This window comes from Lissotriton helveticus, chromosome 11, assembly GCF_964261635.1.
Source record: "Lissotriton helveticus chromosome 11, aLisHel1.1, whole genome shotgun sequence".
Classification (NCBI taxonomy): Eukaryota; Metazoa; Chordata; class Amphibia; order Caudata; family Salamandridae; genus Lissotriton; species Lissotriton helveticus.
Window position 1 is genome coordinate 127,569,736 of NC_136072.1, and position 20,962 is coordinate 127,590,697.

General features: G+C 39.0%; 1 protein-coding gene across 2 annotated transcripts in view; it reads left to right on the forward strand.

Moving 5' to 3' along the window:
* The window catches only part of LOC144791842 (T-kininogen 1-like), a 269,931-nt gene extending 264,225 nt beyond the window's left edge, over positions 1-5,706 (forward strand). For both annotated transcript variants that reach the window (XM_078666624.1, XM_078666621.1), the window contains one exon: positions 5,345-5,706. In XM_078666624.1, coding sequence (XP_078522750.1) covers positions 5,345-5,515 — 171 coding nt within the window. In that variant the 3' untranslated portion in view covers positions 5,516-5,706. The remainder of the gene's footprint in view (positions 1-5,344) is intronic.
* Positions 5,707-20,962: the final 15,256 nt, after the last annotated feature.

Here is a 20,962-nt window from a genome sequence, read left to right on the forward strand (position 1 = left end):
AAACATGTTTAAAAAGTAACAAAAAGACATTATATTAGTCACCTCGCACTCCTCAAGACGCCAGATCTTAAAGGTTTTGTGTTTTTTTTAGATAAAACATTAGCAAGTATTGATCTTAACGTCATTCTGTATCTGAAATGGCACAGAAACTATGATTTCCACAGTATGATTGTCAAAGTTAAAATTGTGTTATGTTTCCTTGCTCCTGGGTGTAGGCTTGGTGGTCACCACGCTGCAGATTTCACCTTTCTAATAGGCATGGTTTCTTTTACTGCTTATGAAAAGTTGTGTCAAGAGTCCCCTGAGAATTTCTAAACGTGCTTTGTTGCCCCACAGTGTAATGCTTGACTGTGCTGTGGAAGGGGTGATGCCAATTGTACTCCCTCCCTAATAGGTAAAACTACAGCCCTGCTTGTCAGGCTAATAAACAAATTGTGGCTGATGGCAGCAATCATAATTCAGGGAGTAGGCCTTTTTATCAGCACTTCTCATGGGGAGACTGCTCGATGGCTCTTGCAATTAAAAATCTGCAAGGTCGATCATATATTCGACTCTTTTCGCTTCTGAATTTTTATTTTATTTATTTGAAAAATGTATATAAAGTGCAAACATGACCCTTAAGGGTATCAGAGCTCTTTACCCTTTCTTGACGCTTCCGACCTAAAACTGGCAGTCCAAGCACTAGTTATTTCTAGGCTGGAATATGGCTGATCCACCCTCTCCTATTTTCCCAAGATCTCCTTAGCACCCTTAAAAGCCTGCCTCAATGCAGCAGCCAGACTACTTACCGGCACAAGAAAATTTGATCACATCACTCCTCACCTTAAAGCGTTGAACTGGCTTACTCTCAAGGCCAGAATTCATCTTAAGCTGGCATGCATCACGGACAAGGCCCTACACTCAAACTCCCCTGCGTATCTTGCACAGAAACTGGTGATATCCGGATGAAGCAGAAACTCACGATCGGCCAGTGCCCTCCTACTCCGGCATGCACGCTTTCGAACACAAAAAACCTATAATTGGGCGTTCACTGGGGCTGCACCAAGAATATGGAACTCCTTCCCACCCGCCATTAGAAGAATCCCCTCTCTTGCATGCTTCAAAAAGGAGGCTAAGTCCTTCCTCATGGGTAAATCCCTTAGCTAATCCCCGTCCCTCAACCACCTCAGTGACTATTGCCTTCCTCCTTTGACCTCGTCCCACCAAGAAACCGGGGGTATCTCAGAGACTGTAATATTGACTATCCGTGTATGCTCTCATCGCTTTGTATGCAGTACCCCCCTCCCTAATGTACAGTATATTCTTGTGATATCATATCTATTGTAAGACTCTTTGATGACTCTTTGACTATGTAAAGTGATCTGATACCCTAACGGGTCAATTTTGCGCTCTATAAAACACCAAAATAAAAACAAATAGTAAGGAAAGAAGAAATACGTATAAGAAACAAATAGCAAAGAGGAGGACTGTACTACGTACAGGATGTAGTAGCTCCAAGATGGGGGAAAAGACCAACTCTCGGTCCAAACTGATAAATCAACAAACAGGGTTATAACAAGCTAGTAATAAACATTGGTGTATACATTGTGTCATATCAGGACCATAGGTTAGAGTTCATAGGTTCTAGAACAGAAATGTGTCATCAATAACACTTTGACTTCTCTTTTGGATTACACCATTGAGGGGTTCAGTCTGATTTCAGGAGGCAGGGAGTTTCAAATTCACGAGGTAATACCTGAGTATGCTCGGTTCTACGTATTTGTAATGTAGAATTTTTATGGTTTCAAAAATAGGGTGCTGCTGCTTCTGGAGGATCTACAGCCACCAGATAACTTCAGTTTTTATGCAAGGTACCTCTGGGTGTGAAGGGCTTTAAGGGTCATGCATGCAATTTTTAACGTATTCTTGTCTCATGTGGGAGCCAGTTAAGAGATAAAAGATCTGGGGCCATATTACAGAAGGTGCCCCGGTGGTGCAACAATCATTTGCACCCACTTAGCTGCCCCTGGGGCACTTTGGTATTACAGAAGGGGCCACAGATGCTTGTGCGGCTCCTTCCTTAAGACCAATAGCGCTGGTGCACATAAAGCGCCAGTGCTATCTTCAGGGGCAATTCCCTCATTTGCATGGGGGGGAGGTGCCAGGAGGTGGCACTTTGAAAAGGAAGGCTGGTGGCATTGCCTCTCTTCACACCTCGACCAAGAATAGCTCCTCTCTGCCCATTCCCCCATATCCAGTGTCCAGCTCACATAGTAGAGGTGGAGCCCCAGTGACATCTGATTGGATGAAAGCTATTTGATGTCAATCCACCACTAACAATGAATATTGTGGTAAGTCTTCCATGGCCTTTGATGCCTCATTGCCCTGAACCAAACACCAATAAGGGAGAAAGGTGCACGTGGATTTGATTGGTTGCATACAAATGTTTGAGTACAGTTTAGAACCGGAATGGTTATCTCACCCTGCACTCAAATAATATCATTTCCGGGTATAAGATGGGTCCTAAAACCAGTTTTTCAGAGTGCCTTTTACCTCTTGGACAGCATAGTGGAAGGGGGCAGCCAGAACCAGGACCCCAGATTGCAGCCCTTCTTGAGAGACAGAAGGAGCTTCTAGGAACCAGGAATAAGTCTGCTATTGGTGTGAGCTGAGGAGAAGGGGAGGATGGCCAGAAGCACAGAGAACTGGCTGAAATCATTGTCAAGAATCACATAGACCTGCTGTTATGGGCTCGCTACTAGAACCCGCTACTTCCTGGCACTTGAGCTCAAGCAGAGACTGGCATAGAGCAACCTCTGCCCAGGCCAACCAAAAGGAAATGTAAAGTACTGGATACTGCTTCTTTGTACCCCCTTCTGTGTTTTACTTGTGAGCAAGTGTACTGGGTAGCCAACATCCTTGCCACGGATGTGACTATCACACAAAGAGCTCAAGAAGATTTTGGGGTGACTCATTGCCTTTACTGTGGTTGGCTAAAGAAGTAAGATAACCGTAGCCTGGCATGTCAATCCTCATCTGGTGTGAAGATCACAAGCATTTCACACCATCCAGCACATCCACCTTGGCCTCCTCCAGGACCATAACCTGTGTGCAGTAAGAATCAACAGAATGCTCAGAAGCATCATTCTGAACATGGTTTGTGCAACCAGACGTATGGTTTAGAGCTATTTTAGAAAGCTGTTTAAATAGCCTCAATTTCTGTACTTGGAGATTATGTTGCTTGCAAAACATTTTTTTTTTAATTTCCTATTCCGTCTATGTAAATAAAAGTTCTGACACTAATTGCAAAATATGCAAGAAATATATATATATATGTATATATATTTTTCCACAAAAAAAACAAAGTTTAAAGTGACGTGCATGTGTATCCGTGTATATAGGATTGCTGAACCACATGTACCATAATTCTTTGCACAAGCGGAACGCCCACTTGGACTGCTTACTTAATTGCATGAGGTGGTTGCAATTTCATGTTGCACTCTCCCACTCTGCCTGTGAGCAAGGGCGCCATGCCTGAAACGCCTAAGGCTGTGTGAAATGGATTGAAATGTCTGCTTCTGACTTCGCCACAGTCTCCATTAAAGGAAATTTCACACCTACCTGTGAGTGCTCCTCCATCCGGGGGCAACCTCTCTCTCTCTCTCTCTCTCTCTCTCTCTCTCTCTCTCTCTCTCTCTCTCTCTCTCTCTCTCTCTCTCTCTCTCTCTCTCTCTCTCTCTCTCTCTATATATATATATATATATATATATATATATATATATATATATATATATTGAAAACCAGTCCAAACATCGACATCAAGAAAGGCACCGACTCCGTGAATTGTAGTTAGAAATTAGCATTTAAAAAACCTTAGAAATTCACAGAAAAAATGTCAAGTTTCATGGACGTTATAGTTAGTTGGACATCTCACTCATGCAAAACTCGAGAAATTCTGCTATTATAGTTAGGTGAGCTAACTATAACTCGCGCCCCCGCAATGCACTGCTGATGACATCACTTATTACATCACTTATGACATGGTCAGGGACATCACTCATGACATCTCAAATGACATCACTGATGACATCATCCAGTTAGTATCTGATGCACCTCCTCACACCCTAATATAACCTATCATACACCCACTCTAAAATACAGAGTACCATTCTCGAAAGCATAGACACACCAATACCAGTTAGTACAAACCCACTCACTGATTCATAGGTCTACACACACATCTACTCACTCACCTATACAGTCACTCATACATAAAGCTGATTTCGGCAGGGGGAGCACATCCGACAGGGCATGGCCACACATTCCGATTTTTTAAATAATCTTTGTAAAGGAGGGGGCTGCACGTCCCCCTCATGAGGCCTTTATCAGGTCCGGGCACCCTATTCCCCGGGGCATTGCCTAGTTTAAAAAATAAATACAATGTATATATTCGGGAGGGGGACTCCCACACTTTATTAATATTTGCCCCGGGGAGGTGGTGGTCCCTGGGGCAGTGAGGGGTGGTATGAGCCCCCCACACTCAGATTTTTAAAAGTAGCCCCGGGGAGGTGGCAGTCCCTGGGGCTGCAGGGGGGGCTTGAGGCCCCCCGCATATAAAAAATGAAGGAGGTGGTGCTCCATTATTTTTAAATGCCCCGGGGAGGTGGTGGTCCCCAGCGCAATGTGGGGGCAAGAACCCCCCCCACGCTTAAATTAATAAATAAGCCCCACGGAGGTGGCTGTCCCCAGGGCTGTGGGGGGGGCCACGTGCCCCCATGCGTAATTAATAAAGCCTCGGGGAGGTGGCAGTCCCCGGAGCTTTTGGGGACCCGTACAACACCCACATACATTGCCTGGCCGACCCTGGGGGCTTATTAAACCGAAACTCTGGAGACCACGCTTAGTTTTTTTTGTTTTTTTCGGCTGAATTCGTACGCCCATGCTTTTTCGTTTTATACAGCACTCAAATGCCCAAAGGCATCTTGGTGCTGCCGCACACGTAGATAGAAACCATTAACTGGATCTGCTCATTGATTAAAAAGCCAATTTAAGTTTATCTTTGTTTTGGAATTCACAAACCCGTACTTTAATAGTTTGTGAGTGGAGAGACTCCGTAGTCAGTGCGGAGAACTCTGCACATACAAATATCCATCATGCCCATCTTTTTATGTGCGGAATTCTCCGCCCGGACTTCAGGGTCTCTGCATTCGTAAACTTACTATTAAAATGCAGATTTGTGAAAAATATAAGTTTACCTTTGTGAATCAGGCCCTTAGATCTTCACATTTCTATGTTGGATATCAGGTATTTCGTATTGGTGTCTGGAGAATACAGATTATCTGACCTGTTTTATATTTTTGCATAGGTTGCAGCATTTGCCATCCCTGGTCTCAGTCCTTTTCGAAGTGTCGGCCCAGTCAAACTTGAAGATGGACATGTGACTCATCATGGGCAAGGATATGTCCCAGAAGCTCCTACTGCAATGTGCCCCGGAGAGACCTGGAAACCTAAATCACCGAACCCACTATACCATTAACTAAAGACACTTGAAGATGCAGATCTTGGGTGGCTACTGAGACAACATAGGATTAATTAAAGGGACAACCTGGGGCTTTGGAAGAAGTCACTTCCCTGGCAACTGCCTTCCAGTCAGAATGAGACAATACATCCTACTTCAAAATGTCATCCATATTACACTGATCATAAAATCCTAATGTGTTATCACTAGATGATTGCATTCAATTATTTTTTGAAAGAGCAAGCCCATTCTTTGGGCTTAACTGATACTTACATGGTACTGGGATGATTATACCGCACAGTCATGGTACATTTGTAAAATTACCGTATAACAGTAAAACGCCCCAGTACCGTCGAACTAATAATGAGGGTCTCTATCTCAAAATTGCACTGGACTGCGCAGAACCATTGAGCAGTCCTGTCTGGTCAAACAGGGCTTTACCTTCTGGAATTAGTGTCAGGGAATGTTTGTTGGTAAGTCGGAGAGCAGATGCAGTCGTAGTAATGTAAGGGACCCAGAGCCTGCACATATCAATAACCATCATGCTGTCCTGCGGCTTCCAGCTCATTCACGTCTGTTACTCATATTAATGACATATGTCCCTTTCCCTTGTGGTACACACACAGATCTGATGAGCAGCACTTGTTTCTGAGGTCTTCGCCTTTCATTGAAAGGAGGAATGGTTTGGGCACGACCATTTTGATGGGTTCATACACCAGACTCTGGGATATGAATTGCATCAAGGTGTGTGATCCAGCGGCCTATAGAAAATATGTCATAAACTACACTACCCAACTCTACAATTCTACTAATAACCACTAATCAAACACAAAGGCCCATTAATCAAACATGACATATTATGACCAACTGAATCATGTGGCCTAATTAACCTATTCACACATTATATACATTTATATACGACCGCGGTAAATGAATGACATTATTTCAATAAACCTAACTATTTATTAAGCCACTTATGGCGATAGGATCTAGCTAATGATAACCTAAACCCATGAAATAACAAGACCAGCTTGTTTCCAAAAGTAAGATTTTTTTTATTAGCTATTATTTTGATTTCATAAATGTAATTTTTATTAAATGCATTTTTATAAGAATCATTGCAGGTAAAGCATTATAAAATGTAAAATTTATTATTGCAATAGAATTTATTGATTTGGCATTTTTCAAAACCTAAGTCCCTAACTAAGCTAAATAAATGAAAAATAAGGTAAAGTCTTTGAGGGCTCTTACGTGCTCCAAATGAAGTCCGTCAGCACGACACCCTCATCCAAAGGTCAGTAAGCAGCAGCGTAACCCTTCCACGGGGAATGGGTTTTTATACCTTTCTGCGCTAAGCTAATCTAAGTAAAAGTAAATCTTTTCTGCAAACGTCGTAGTCCCATTGGTCCACGAGTGACAAGTGACATGTCACCACATTTTTCAAAACATCAGTTCCGTCACTTTCTTAGAGTCCATTGTCTCTAATATTCGAGCTCCGAGGCTTCCTCAGGTTGCAACATTCTCTCGCTAAAAATTGTCATCATGTCAATTTGCTTCCTCGGATGCAAAGTTATCAAATGTTCCTCCTGCCGGTTCCTGGCCTTGGCCTTGTCCGACTAAGAAATTGTCATAGCCACGTAGCTTTCAACAAACGTTGTTACAATGACGGAAACTTTTTAGAATAGACTTCTCTTGCTCCGTGCAGAAATTAAAATTCTTCTCTTTTGCAAACTCGAGTAAACTAGGCCCAAAGCAGTCAATTTAATGTCACTAGTATATAAACAAACACAAGAAAATAATTAATGTAAGAAATATTATTCGTTCTGTTGCCACCCACAATTGCTAATGTTTAACCCATTAGTCTAAGTTACCTGGCTGAAGCAAACAAATAAAGCAGCATTTTATATCTACCAGTCTTCATTAAATCCAACGAAATTCTTTATGCACCTATAGAGAATAGAGTGACATCACATAGACAAGGGAAGCAAAATAAGCACATGCCACTTTTTAATGTCAGCCGCAATTAGTCATGACATGACAAAATGACAAAATTAATTTATTATTTTTGCACGAACAAAAAGATGCAACAATAATGCACATTTATGAGCACACATGTTAATGTCCCACGTGTAATGACTTTAATCTAGGTTGAATTAATACAAACACAACACGAAACATTAATAGGATTATTTTATATTATGGAAGTGTGACTTTGCGAGTTGCAATAAAATTTAATTCTATATCTCGCTCCATCAACTCCCTCATCTGGTGATTAACAAATCACCACACCACACCCAAAATGTTGATAATTTAAACTAATTGAAAATGGTTCAAATTCATTTGAGTTAGTATTTCTAAAACTTTGTTTCTGCAAAATCTTTGCAACTGTCATATTGAGCTTTGTGTAATTCTTGTAACTCAATTTCCTTTTCTTGTTCCTTTTTGATCTTATAAATTCTTTCTTTTCCTTCATGTGTTTCTTTCTTTTGTGTAACAAGCAACCAATTTTTGTCAGAACTATTATAAATATTATCACAATCAAAGGTGTTAGAATCTTGCCAAGAACTAAACCACCAATTTCTTGAAACCAGGTTTTAATAGCTTGGAATCTTTTTGAAAGTCGTTCTGAAAAATCTTCCTCTTCTAATGGAACTATTTCTGAGTGCATCTCTGTGATGTTCCTAATATACATCTCAATATTCTTACCAAGGCGATCTTGCATTACCATAGATCTAATTGCAATGACCTCAACATCCACTAGTTGGAAACCGTCTGCTGTGTCAGTTGACAATCTGTTAACAATTGTGGATAATTTTCTGATTCTTCCTGCATTCAGGGTTATACCTACTAAAGGTATCACTGCTTCAAAAATATCTCCCAAAATTTCTGTGAAACTTTCTCTTTTATACCTATTTACATGATTTTTTATTTTGAACAGTCCTTCTGTATTTCTGTCAACATGAAATATCTTTGGGAAAAAAATTCCAACAAAACAAGTCCCATACCAATGGTCTGGAAGGTTATAATAGGCCTTGTCACCACAAATAAAGTAAATCCCAGGGAAAATTGGATCTTTGCCACCTTTGAATCCCCAACCTCCCATGATCTGATAAGTGTCTTCACAATTACTAGCACCCACAAAATAATTATCAAAAAGTGTATTATCTCTTCTAATGCAAAGCTTACCACTAATTGGTTTATCTATGTGAATTGCAACATTATCAAAAGGTTTGCCATTAAGCTTCTCATCCTCTTTTTGCCAGGATTTGGATTTAGTCTGCTTGACTTTTTCATTTCTTTTATAAATTGCCCTTCTCTCCTCAACCAAGTTCAGAAAAATATTTTCTTCAGTACTTAATTTACAAGTTAAATTGTTCTTGTAAAAATACTCATAGGTGAGTTCATTAGAGACTAAGAAAAATTCCCTCATCTGTTTAGCTTTTTTATGTTTATTCAAAACACTCTCAATTTTTAAATTTGCAAAAATTTCGTCAAAATTAGAATAGTAGTATTCTAAGCGACCAGTCTGATAAAACAAGCTAGCTAACACACTGCAAGTTATACCATATGTAAGAGGAAGCATATTGTATGTCACTCCCTCAGAAACAGAAGCAGATAACTTTACACAAATATAGCAATCTTTGGAGTCCATTACTTTAACATATTCTCCTAAAAGCCTTGTGAATGTATTGCTTGAAAAATCACTGATAGATTTATCCTGATGAATTTCAGGTTTGTGATCAATAACTTTGTTAGCTATATCTGTTGCACTATGTTTGTTTTGACTAACTGAAGCTTTGCTTGTCATGTTGGCTTTGTACAAATCCTTATTGATTTCAAAAGGAATAATAACAGCTAAAACTAACCAGAGTAGAATTAACAGGAGCACACACACACACCAGAGTCATCTTACAGCATCTCTTGAAAATAGAACATTTTGAAGTACTCCGTTCCATAACGTAAGGCATTGTTTGTTAACCTTGTCTCAAAGAAATAAAAAAGAAACAATTTTTTTTTTTTTTATTTAAATTTATCTAAATATACACACCCCCCTTAAAAAAAAAATTCTAACAATTTTTCCTCGACCTTATGTCACAAGTTAATTTCTAACTAGACAATTTTTCTTCGACCTTGTGTCACCTAACACAATTTCTTCAGCCTTTTGCCAAAAATAAAAACCAAAAATTCTTTTAATAGATTAGTACTTCAATCGTTGTCACTATTTTCTTCAAATTCCTCTTGACTACTGCTATTTATTTCAATAACAGGAGGAATAATCAGGTATGTCCACTCAGGATATTTATATTTTTGATTAGGTCTCAAAACTCTTTTAGTTTTTCTAGTCACTACTTCTATTTTCCTTCCTTTTTCAGCTTTCTTTTCAGGGTCTTTTTGACTAGTGATTTCATCCACTTGCTCCTTTGACCTTTTAATCAACCTGACTCTCAATCTTCCGTTTTCACTCTGCCACAGATCACCTTTTCTCAAGATCTTTCTTTTCGGTTCAGATACATTTGTTTCTGTTTTCCAAGATCTTTTCCTCACACTTTCGTCTTGACCATCCACGTCACTTTCTCCAGAATCACTGTCAGAAATTTCGATCCTTGACTCAGGAACTTTTCTAATCGGCAGCCTCACTCCGTTAGGAACTATACTTTGTCTTCCATCACTGGTACTTGGCAATTCGTCTTCTTCCTCTTCTTCAATTACCTTCAACTTCCCAGTTTCTGGTTTTCTGTTCCTCCTTTCAGAGCTTGTTTTCTGCTTTTCAATACTCTCCTGGTCAGAAATTTCTGTTGACTCAGCCTCTCTGTCCTCAATATTTTCAACAATTTTTACTCCATTCACTTCTTTGACAGATTTTTCAGCTGATTTGTTTTCTGGTAAATCTTCATCGTTTTCAGAGTCTATTTCAATGATTTCCAAATCCTTTCTGCTCAATTCTCCATTTACAGGTACATCTTCCAGATGTCGACTTCTCTGTCGATCTTCAGTATCTGGAACTCTTTCAACCTCTACTTCCGAATCTGAATCTTCTGTTGAATCACTTTCTTCGTCAGAGTTTTCAGGAGTAGGTATTGGAATAGTGTGACTGGGATGAATCCACCTCTTCAATCCTCTACACTTAACTGCATTTGATGTTACCAAAATTATCTGTCTAGGTTTCTGCCACCTTGGGAGTAGACAATTTCTTCTTCGATGAACTTTTGTTCTGACCCAATCTCCAGGTCTCAGATCATGAGTCTGTACTTTGTCATCTGATTGTACTTCAGTTCCCACCTGATTAGACACAGAAGTCACCACATCAGATAGTCTTTTGCAATATTCCAAAATAGCACTGTCATTAATGCTTAACAATTTTCCCACTGGTACAAAAGCTTGTCTCATGACTCTGCCCATAGGAATTTCATGTGGACTCAGACCTGTCTCCTTATCAGGTGTACTTCTCAGAGACATCAAAACAAGTGGATGAGCATCTGTCCACTTTATACCTGTATCTAGACACATTTTTCCAATCCTGTTTTTTATAGTTCCATTAATCTGCTCAACTACTCCAGATGCCTCTGGTCTGTATGCACAGTGTATTTTCTGCTCAATGTGTAATGACTCGCAGATTAATTTCAAAAGTTTGTTATCAAAATGTCCCCCTCCATCACTCTCAATAGAGACTGGGAAACCATATCTTGGAATGATTTCTCTAAGAAGCAATTTTGCCACCGTAATTGAATCACAATGACGTGTAGGAAATGCTTCTACCCATCTTGAAAACAAACAGACAATCACAAGAACATATTTCAAACAATTGTGTAAGGGCATTTCAATGAAATCCATTTGTAATCTGGTGAAAGGACCACCCTCTCGACCTATGATTCCTGTACCTACAACTGATTTCCTGTTTGGGTTCATTTGCTGGCAAGTCAAACACCTCTGACAAAGAGATTCTGCAATTGTTCTAAATTTGGTATTAAACCAAGTTTCTTTAAAAAGTCTGATCATGGAATCTCTTCCAATATGGCCAGGGCCATGATATAATCTGGCCATGTCAGCAATCAAACAATTTGGTAAAACTACTCTGCCATCTTTGTAAGTCCAAACTCCATCCTCATCTCGTGGTCTACATTCTGCTCTTAACCACGTGTCTTTTTCCTCATCATCAGCTTAATTTTGCAAATCTCTAATTTCTTGCCATGTCTCAACCACTGTTGTTAGCATCAATGAATTCGAATCACTTTCTTTACTTGTTTTACGATTATATGCACGACCATTTCTTGCACAATATTTTGCTGTCTCATCTGCATAAGCATTGCCTTTGTTGATATAATCTTCACCTTTTTTATGAGCTGCGCACTGCACGACAGCAATTTCTTTTGGTAACTGTATGCCATCAATTAGTCTTTTAATGAATACTGCATTTTTAATTGGTGACCCTGCTGAAGTTAAATAGCCTCTCTGAGACCAGAGCTGTCCATAATCATGCACAACTCCATACCCATACTGGCTGTCAGTTATTATAGTAACTCTCAAATCCTTTGATATTTCACAAGCACAAATTAAAGCAATCAATTCAGCCACCTGTGCTGAACGAATTCCTTCAAGACATGATGCTTCTTCAACATCTGCAACTGTACAAACTGAATATGCTGCTTTTAAAACACCTCCCTCTGATCTTAGACAGGAGCCATCTACAAAGTAGACAAAATCTGATTCAGGCAAAGGTTCATCTTTAATGTCCTGCCTCGGCTTGGTACAGTACTCCATAACATCCAAGCACTCATGTTCCACATCATTTTCATCAATAATTTCAGAATCGGGTAACAGTGTAGAAGGATTCAAGTTCACACATCTTGCAATAGAGACATTATCTGCTCCCAGTATAATTTTCTCGTATTTAGTCAACCTATTACTGGTCAAATGTTGTGTCTTACTCCTTGTCAGGAGTATTTCAACCGAATGGGGAACATAAACCTTTACAGGAAACCCCATTATGATCCCTTCACTCTGCTCCAGACTAACACTTGTTGCTGCAACTGCTTTTAAGCATCCTGGTAATGCTTTTGCAACAGGATCAAGAACTGCAGAGAAATATGCCATTGGTTTCTTTAGATTCCCATGCCTCTGAATTAACACAGACAATGCACATCCCTCTCTTTCACTGCAATACAGTTCAAAATCTTTCTCGTAATTTGGCATGCCTAGAGCTGGAGCTTCACATAAGCTTCTCTTTAGTTTTTCAAAAGATTCCAACTCAGATTCATTTAGAACAATTGGGTCTTTTACATCTGACTTTGTCAATCTTTGTAGTGGTTTTGCAATTACTGAAAATCCACGTATCCATTGTCGACAATAACCAACCATTCCTAGAAACTTTCTGACTTGTCTTTGTGTTCTTGGAGGTTGCATTGCTTGAATCATTTTTATTCTCTCAATTGTCACCTGTCTCATTCCCTTTGCAATTCTATGGCCAAGATATTTCACTTCTTGTTTACAAAACTGTAATTATGCAGGAGACACTTTATGTCCCTCATCTGCTAGATGATTTAAAAGTGTAATTGTGTCTGTTACACAATTTTCTTTTGTTTTTGCTGCAATTAACAGATCATGGATGTACTGCACTAGTGTCGATCTGCCAGGTAAATTTAGATCTTCTAAAGATCTCTTCAACAACTCATTAAAGATGGAAGGACTCTCTGTATACCCTTGAGGAATTCTACACCATGCGAGGGTCCTACTCTGGAATCTGAAAGCAAAGATTTCCTGGCTCTCTGGATGCAATGGAACAGTAAAGAATGCATTGCAAAGATCAATGACAGTATACCATTCTGCATCATGCGGAATCTGGTATAAAATGACTGCTGGGTTTGGAACCACTGGACAACATGGAACAACAATTTGATTAATTTTTCTTATATCCTGAACAATTCTGTATGTTCCATTTGATTTCTTTATTCCCATGATCGGTGAATTACAAGGGCTGCTCTCAATTTCTTTTAAAACACCTTGTTTAATGAATTTTTCAATTACAGGAATAACACCCTCAATTGTTTCTGCCTTCATCTTATACTGAGGAATGTTTGGAAATTCTATTCCCTGTTTCAATGTAATTTTGACTGGATCGACATGTTTCATCAGACCCATCTCATTTCCAGTAAAATCCCAAATTTCAGCTTTGACTGTCTTTTTAAGTTCTTCTGGTAGATTTTCTTTTTCAAATGCAGGAAACAATTTTGTTTCCTCTGTTTCCACCAACATCATTGTCATTCTGTACAAACGATCTTCCTCCATAGTTTGCAGTTCAACTCCTTCAGGAGAACAATATATTCTGCAATTCATCTTGCACAATATATCTCTCCCCAGCAAATTTACTGGACTGCTGTTGCAAACCACAAATCTGTGCTTGTCTTTGAAATTTCCAATTTCAACTTTTACTGGATCTGTTAGATCTGTTTTAATCTGTTGATTACTTACTCCGACTATTTGGATGGTTTCCCCAGAGAGAGGTAGGTTTTCAATTTCCACTGATCTAACAGTAGAACGGGTAGCACCAGTGTCCACTAGAAAAGTGATGTCTACATCATTAACTTTCCCATTTACAAATGGACCAGACTGGTCAACCTCAAGAGTGGCTCCAATCACACACTCTTCCCCCTCTCTCGGGCCCCGTCAGAAGCAGTCATCAGAATCACTTCCTTGATTTTCAGTCAACAAAAACTGTCCTGAAGCATTTTGCACAATTTGTCTTTGAGTCCTTATTACTTGATCATCTCCTTCAAAACCCACTCCTGGGTTATATTTTTGACTTCCCCCACAATTGGGAAAAGGAGGTTGTGCTATTTGATTCTGTTGCTGAATCAGCTGATGCTGTAGCTGTTGCTGAAGACTCAGGTCATTTCGTTTGCGTTGTAACTGTAGCTGTCGCTGCAGATCAACATCATGCTGCATCTGTGGGTTTAACAATGGATTTTTAAAATTTCTGGGTGGTTTTTTACACTCATCTTTCCAATGTCCAATATCGCCGCAATTAAAACAAGGTAATTTCTGTTTTAGTTCCTCAACTTTAGCATTATATCTTCTATTATTATTAAATTTAAATTTTCCTTGGTTCTGATTCTGGTTCTGATTTTGAAAAAAATTTGTATTTTTATTCTCAAGACTGGCAATTTGTTGTTCTGCCACTTTTACTTGTGCCCACATTGCTTTCTCTTTCAGTTTCTTTTGTTTTACCTCTAACTCATCACTGCGGTATTTTGCCTTTCTCAGTATGTCATCAACAGAAAGTGATTGCCATCCGACAATATTATTCCTGATCATTTCTCCAACTTCTGGTCTAAGACCATAAACAAACCTATATATAAAATGGCTCATATCCTTTTCATCCAATTTTTCATAGCCACTGTATTGTTTAAAAACCAACAGTAATCTTTCATAAAATGAATTAACTGATTCTTTTGGCTCCTGATTTGTTCTGTCTATTTTAACCCAGTCAACTTCTTTTGGGGCATTTTTTTGTTTTAACCAGTAAATCACTTTTTCATAAAAGTCCATCACTATTGGAGCTGGAGCACCTGTTTCTTTAATTCGCTCTGGTTCCTCTTTTGGCCAACTTATAGCTATTTTGCATTCTGTCCAGAGATCTGATGGAACGACAATGTCGAAAAATCCATCCAGATCAATCCACAGAACTTTTGAGACTTTGATAAATCTGTCCACCTGTCGATACCATTCAACAGGCTTTTCTCTCAGTCTTGGGAAATCATTTGTAAACAGTAAAATATCTTGTCTCGACCAAGGGACATGGACATACCCCCCACCTGCAATCTCTCTCATTGGAAATTGTTTTGACAATTTCTCCAATTTCTCATCTTCCTTCTTTCTTGTCCATTTCACTCTCCATTTGCTCAATTCACCTAATTTTTTAATGTAAACAATCAAATCTTTTATGTGCATTATTCTTCCCATTGAATTCAAATTTTCAATGTCCTTTTCTGAAAAATCTAATCTGTAATGTTTTCCAAAATTCTTTTGTTTGCTTAAATCAAATTCAAGTTCTGCTGCCAGTTCCTCCAACTGATCATATTTATTTCTTGTTTTCCACTGAATACTCTTGCAAATGAACAGGAGTTCATCATCACGATAACATTTTAAACTGTCAGGACCAATCGTGCCAATTATTAACTCTTCTAAATTCGATTTTAATTTTGCAACATCAAGTTTAGAATTTGACCTTCTTGAATCAGGAGTTTCAGCATCAGATTCTGCACCCATTGGTGATTTGGAAAAAGAACCTTCATTGAAAGTCAAATCAGGCATTCTTGTTTTCTCACAATTAATTTCAGATAAATATGAATAAAAAATTTTAGCAACTTTTTGAATTTCTGCATTTAAAGGAATTGTTAAACCTGTCTTATTATTTTCCCTTTGTTCAAAAACAGGCTGAACAGGACCAATCGTTACTGGAACTGTCACAGCTTCCATGCCTTTTGTTATTTGTCAAATTAATTCTTCTTTTGATCGTAAATATTCAGAAGAATTTACAATTTCTTCATCTCTAATTTCTCTCATTAAATTTTTAGGGGCTTCCCTTTCCTTTTGAATTAACGAAAAATGTCTACCTCCAATGTAAACATCAGCATTTGTCTCAGTTTCTAATTTTTCTGGAGTTTCAAAAGATTCCGAATTGTTTGGGTACAATTTAGGAGATTATTAATCGGGGGTGCACTCGGGATAGTTTCAGTAGAAACCATTGGAGTAGACCATGATCGAGGAGGTCTCAAAGGTTCATTTCTTTTATTAGAAGTAAAAATTTCTTCTAAAACTGCATCTTCAGATTCACTTTCTATGATAACATTATTTTTCTTTTCAGACCTTTTTCCACCTGGAGATCCTAGAACCATTTCCCTAATTAAATAGAGACCATCACTCATATTTCCCTGTCTCCACATTCGCATTCTGTCTTCATGTGTCTCCCTTCTATAGCTTGGTATTTTAGGAGGTCTTTTAATACCACTCGCTTCTCTTTGTAGTTGAAACATCTCATCCTCCCATTCAACTAAAGCTTCAAATTGAGTTGGTCTCGGTTTTGGTATCAGAGCATTCATCTTTTCTCTCAAATTTCTTAAAATTTTTATATTAAATGAACCATCATCTGGCCAAGCCAAAACACCATCGTCCTTTGTATAATGTTTCCAAACATCAAACCACAAAACAGTATGATAACCATATTCACCTTCCATATACGCTGCAGGTGTCTTGTATTTATGAAGTAATTTACCACCTCGCGTTTTTATTTTCTTGACAGACGAAACAAAATTTTTACATTTCTGAAGCATTGTAGGCTTTTTCTCAACATGTTTAAAGTGATAACTCATTTTCCAAATTAAATCTAATTATTGAAAAATGTTCGTAAAATATTTCCGGGATGTTCCGCAACACCAACCAATCCGTGCGCGATACACACCAACAAACCAATCAGGGTTGAGCTACGTCACCACTTTGCTCAACCAATAGAAATAAAGTTTTCTCGAAGAGCCAATCAGCTTACAGCTCGTCAGAGATTCAAGAGCCAATCAGAACACAGCCTGTGACGTATGTTACCCAATCACAGCGCGGACATGAGTGACGTACACAGCTGCTGCGGTTTCTCGGTCTCCCTCTCAGCGCTCACCCCTCCTTCACAAAAACTTTTCACAGCGCCATTTTAAGAACGCTTTTCAATGAAAATTAATTCAACAATGACAATAAAGACTCATCTGTCTGTTTCTCTAATAAGTGACAGAATTTCAATCACACAAGAATTCTTTGCGTGGAATAGACGACGCTATTTTCACAGAATATACATTCGCCGATAAAGTAATCCCTTTACTCTACCCTTCAAACAAGTAATATATGAACTCGTTTCCCTCAGAATGCACATCCAAGTGACATTTCAAAGTTTAACTTGATCACAATTACAAAACAATTACGCACTTTCAAACGGAAATTGTCCCTAATCAAGCACACATGAAATCCGTACAGGACTCTCACCTGTTTATAGATATCATGCACCATTAGTAAAATAAGCGACGTTATCTTACCCTTCACTCAAGCTCGAATATATACTATTACTCTTTTCGCAGTGAGTTTTATAACAGGCTCATTGTCCCTATACTCATGCTGCTCAAATTTCTTAGATATTTCTCACTATACAACACTCACACTTAACCCTAACATGTGTTGCACAACCACAACACTTGTGATACACGACGATACCACTATTCTGAAACAGATCAAATGTACTGTGTGACTACCTTCTCATCACACTATTTGTACCGGTACAACTCACGTGTAACACGAGAACGAACTCAACATAGGTTAGACATTGATCCTATATCATTACCATATCAATTTGGTTACCATAGCAACCATCAAATTCTGCTACCAAGGTAATTGATCCAGCGGCCTATAGAAAATATGTCATAAACTACACTACCCAACTCTACAATTCTACTAATAACCACTAATCAAACACAAAGGCCCATTAATCAAACATGACATATTATGACCAACTGAATCATGTTGATGGAGCAAGATTTCGCATCGCGACTTGCTCGAGTCAAGAACCTCGAAATCTGTTATAATCCTATAATCCCAATTGTTCGTTTTACTAATTTTATGTATTTTAAATGTGCATGTGTATCATAGTGATGCTTGCCTATGTGGTTTACTAATACGAGTAACCCTTGTAAATAAAAATGGCCGCTGCTTGAAATTTGTTTCTGCGCATGCGTTAGGCACACTCACGTGACTTTACGTAATTGCAGTTTGGAGGGAAAGGGTGCGCATGCGTAATAGCCGTAAAATGGCTGCTTTTTGTGATAACGAGGTGAAGCTCGTGCTGTTGCTTATCGTGTCGTTATGTGTAGCACTTATCCTTAATCGCGTAGCATATTATTGTAATGATAAAACTGAAATACAAAATCACGATATGTAATATATTCATTTATTTCTATGTTTTAATTTGTTTTCGCTTACTTTTCATGTATCAACGGCACGGAGGGGTGATGGGGGTTTATGCGTCCATCTTGGAGTACAGTAATGCGCAGGACCACAAGTGGCGAGGTGGCATTGAAACCAAGCCAAGAGAAGGTTGCTGCCAAGACGTGCCTGGGAAGATGCACCTTCACCCAGCCAGAGAAATCAAATTGTGTTACATTATTAACAATGTATTCTTCCCCATTGTATTCCGTGCGACTTCTCATGGGAACCCCAATTTTGCTAGGCGGTACCCAAACATGTAAATAGGGCCTTAGAAAAGTCTGTTCTGATTGGTGTGTTAACCCATCCTACCTTAGGACCAATCGAAATTGAGGATTCTGACACTTTGCAACATTGGGGGGTGGTACACTGACCCAAAAACAGTATAACTAGCCTAGGTTTAGCTAGAGAAATTGTCCGACTTGTCTGAATAGCTGACCTGTCACTGACCCAACACACTCAATAGGTGACTGAATTTACAGAGCGCTGTGGAGCACTCTGTTCGAAAATTGACCATAGACTATTTAAGGTTTTACTAAACCTTAAGTGCTGGCGGAGCACTTTGCTGGAGAATTCGCTGACCCAATCGGGGTTCTGACTGATCGCTGCACTGAGGGTGGAGCGCAGGCGTTGCTTCCAAACTGCGGGTGCTGGTCGTATCCTGGTGGTCCTGTCCTGATCCTAATCTGGTTTTCCTGTCCTGTCCTGGGGTGTCCATTCCGCACCTGCTGTCCCATTGAGGGTTATCCTGCCTTGAGGGTTTTCCTGTTCCTAACTGACCCGTGGCCAGGGTTGGTTTTCACACCAATTTAGGTAAATATCGTACTGAAAACTCTTAAAACTGCACCTTTCTATTTTTCTGTCTTTGCTTCAATAAAGACATACCTTTGCATATGATAATTTTCCATGTTTTCCGCAACTATTGCATATCATAAAAGTCAATTGCATTTAATTTCATAGCGTGTTCCTATGTTACCCTACCTTTTAGAAAACATTTTCTCCATGGTAGTTTGCAATTCCCTGATGTGGTCTCTAAATCTTCTCTCATAAGACTGACTAAAGTAAATTTGATTTTATAGCGTGCTTTACTTTTGCTCATTCTATAGCTGTTTAGGATTCCAAAATTCCCAGTTACGTTCATGAAGTATACCCAATAGCTTAACTTTACTTGTGCATAAGTTTGCCCATTTATAAATGTTTATTCTTGCGTTACCATATTACTCGACTTAGCGTGTTTCCCTGTCTTACTATTTCTGAGATAACCTAAATGATTGCCCTTACACTGTTCTTTTATGGTTATATGCTTTTTGTTATCCTGATTATTGACTGTCCTTTAACTGTAAGCCTAATGCTCTACGAAAACGAATTCTAGATAAATCTTTTAAAACTTCTAGGTGTCCGTGGTCATTTTATAAAAGTGTCAAAAGTTATAAAGTTGGGTTTTGTATTTTTCCTGCTTTTCCTTTTACAGCTAGCTCCCTGACCCATCGTGGTCATAGGTACCCGTAACGGTGGATGGTAAGTCGGGTACACTACAAGGAATCGAAAAGGGACTCATGATTATTGGTAGTGGATTGTAAGGTCATCTGATCAACATAGATGGTGAAATTGAAGTATATGGGCCCGAAACCGAAGTGGTAAAAATATTGGTCGGGTGACCTGCGATCTCTATCAGTAATTTTCTGGTAGCATCGAGGATGGTTAGGGAATAGTTAAAGGTTAGGTAGGATTAGTTATGCTAACTAAGTTGGATGCTGCAAGGTAGGAAACCTTATTTTCTGCTACGAGAATAGGTACTTCAGGTGATCTGATCACTCACTTGAAATGCTTGTTTGAAAAAATTATGAAATGTTTTAAAATCATTATTCTTGTTATTATATTGATATATGTATTAATCCTTTCGTGCGTTAAACGTTTTATGTGTTGTCGGAATCCCCGGGGAATTGAATAGCGAGTGGTGAAGAGAATCCACTTGCTTTGAGGTCACTTACTCCAGGAAAGTTGGTGCAGGTTAGGTAGAACTGGAAGCACTAACTAGGGTTTTCTCTGAAATGAATGTTTGAATAAATGTTAGCAACGAGATCGCTGGCAAAACTTCTATCGTGATACAACCTACTAAGGGTCACACCGGAAGGAGTAGCAGGTTCGTCGGAGCTTGGGTTATAGCAAAGGGGTTCGCGGGTGAAATTTAGACTAAGCAAATATCCCAGAAAGTGGATGAGTCTGAGGAAGTAACAGGTTCCCTAATGCTTGAATGAAGGATAGGCGGAAGAGATCTATCCGTAGTGTGTGAAAAGTAAATGGAAGTAGTTTACTTGCAGTAAAACAAAATCTTTTTCTGTCTAGACACTTGAGTACAGTGGCGAATGTGTATTCGTTGTGAAATAACAAGGCACTAAGCACTTTAGAAAGAAAGAAAGTTTCCGTTAACTTGTAAAGGAGGGAGTCAGTTGC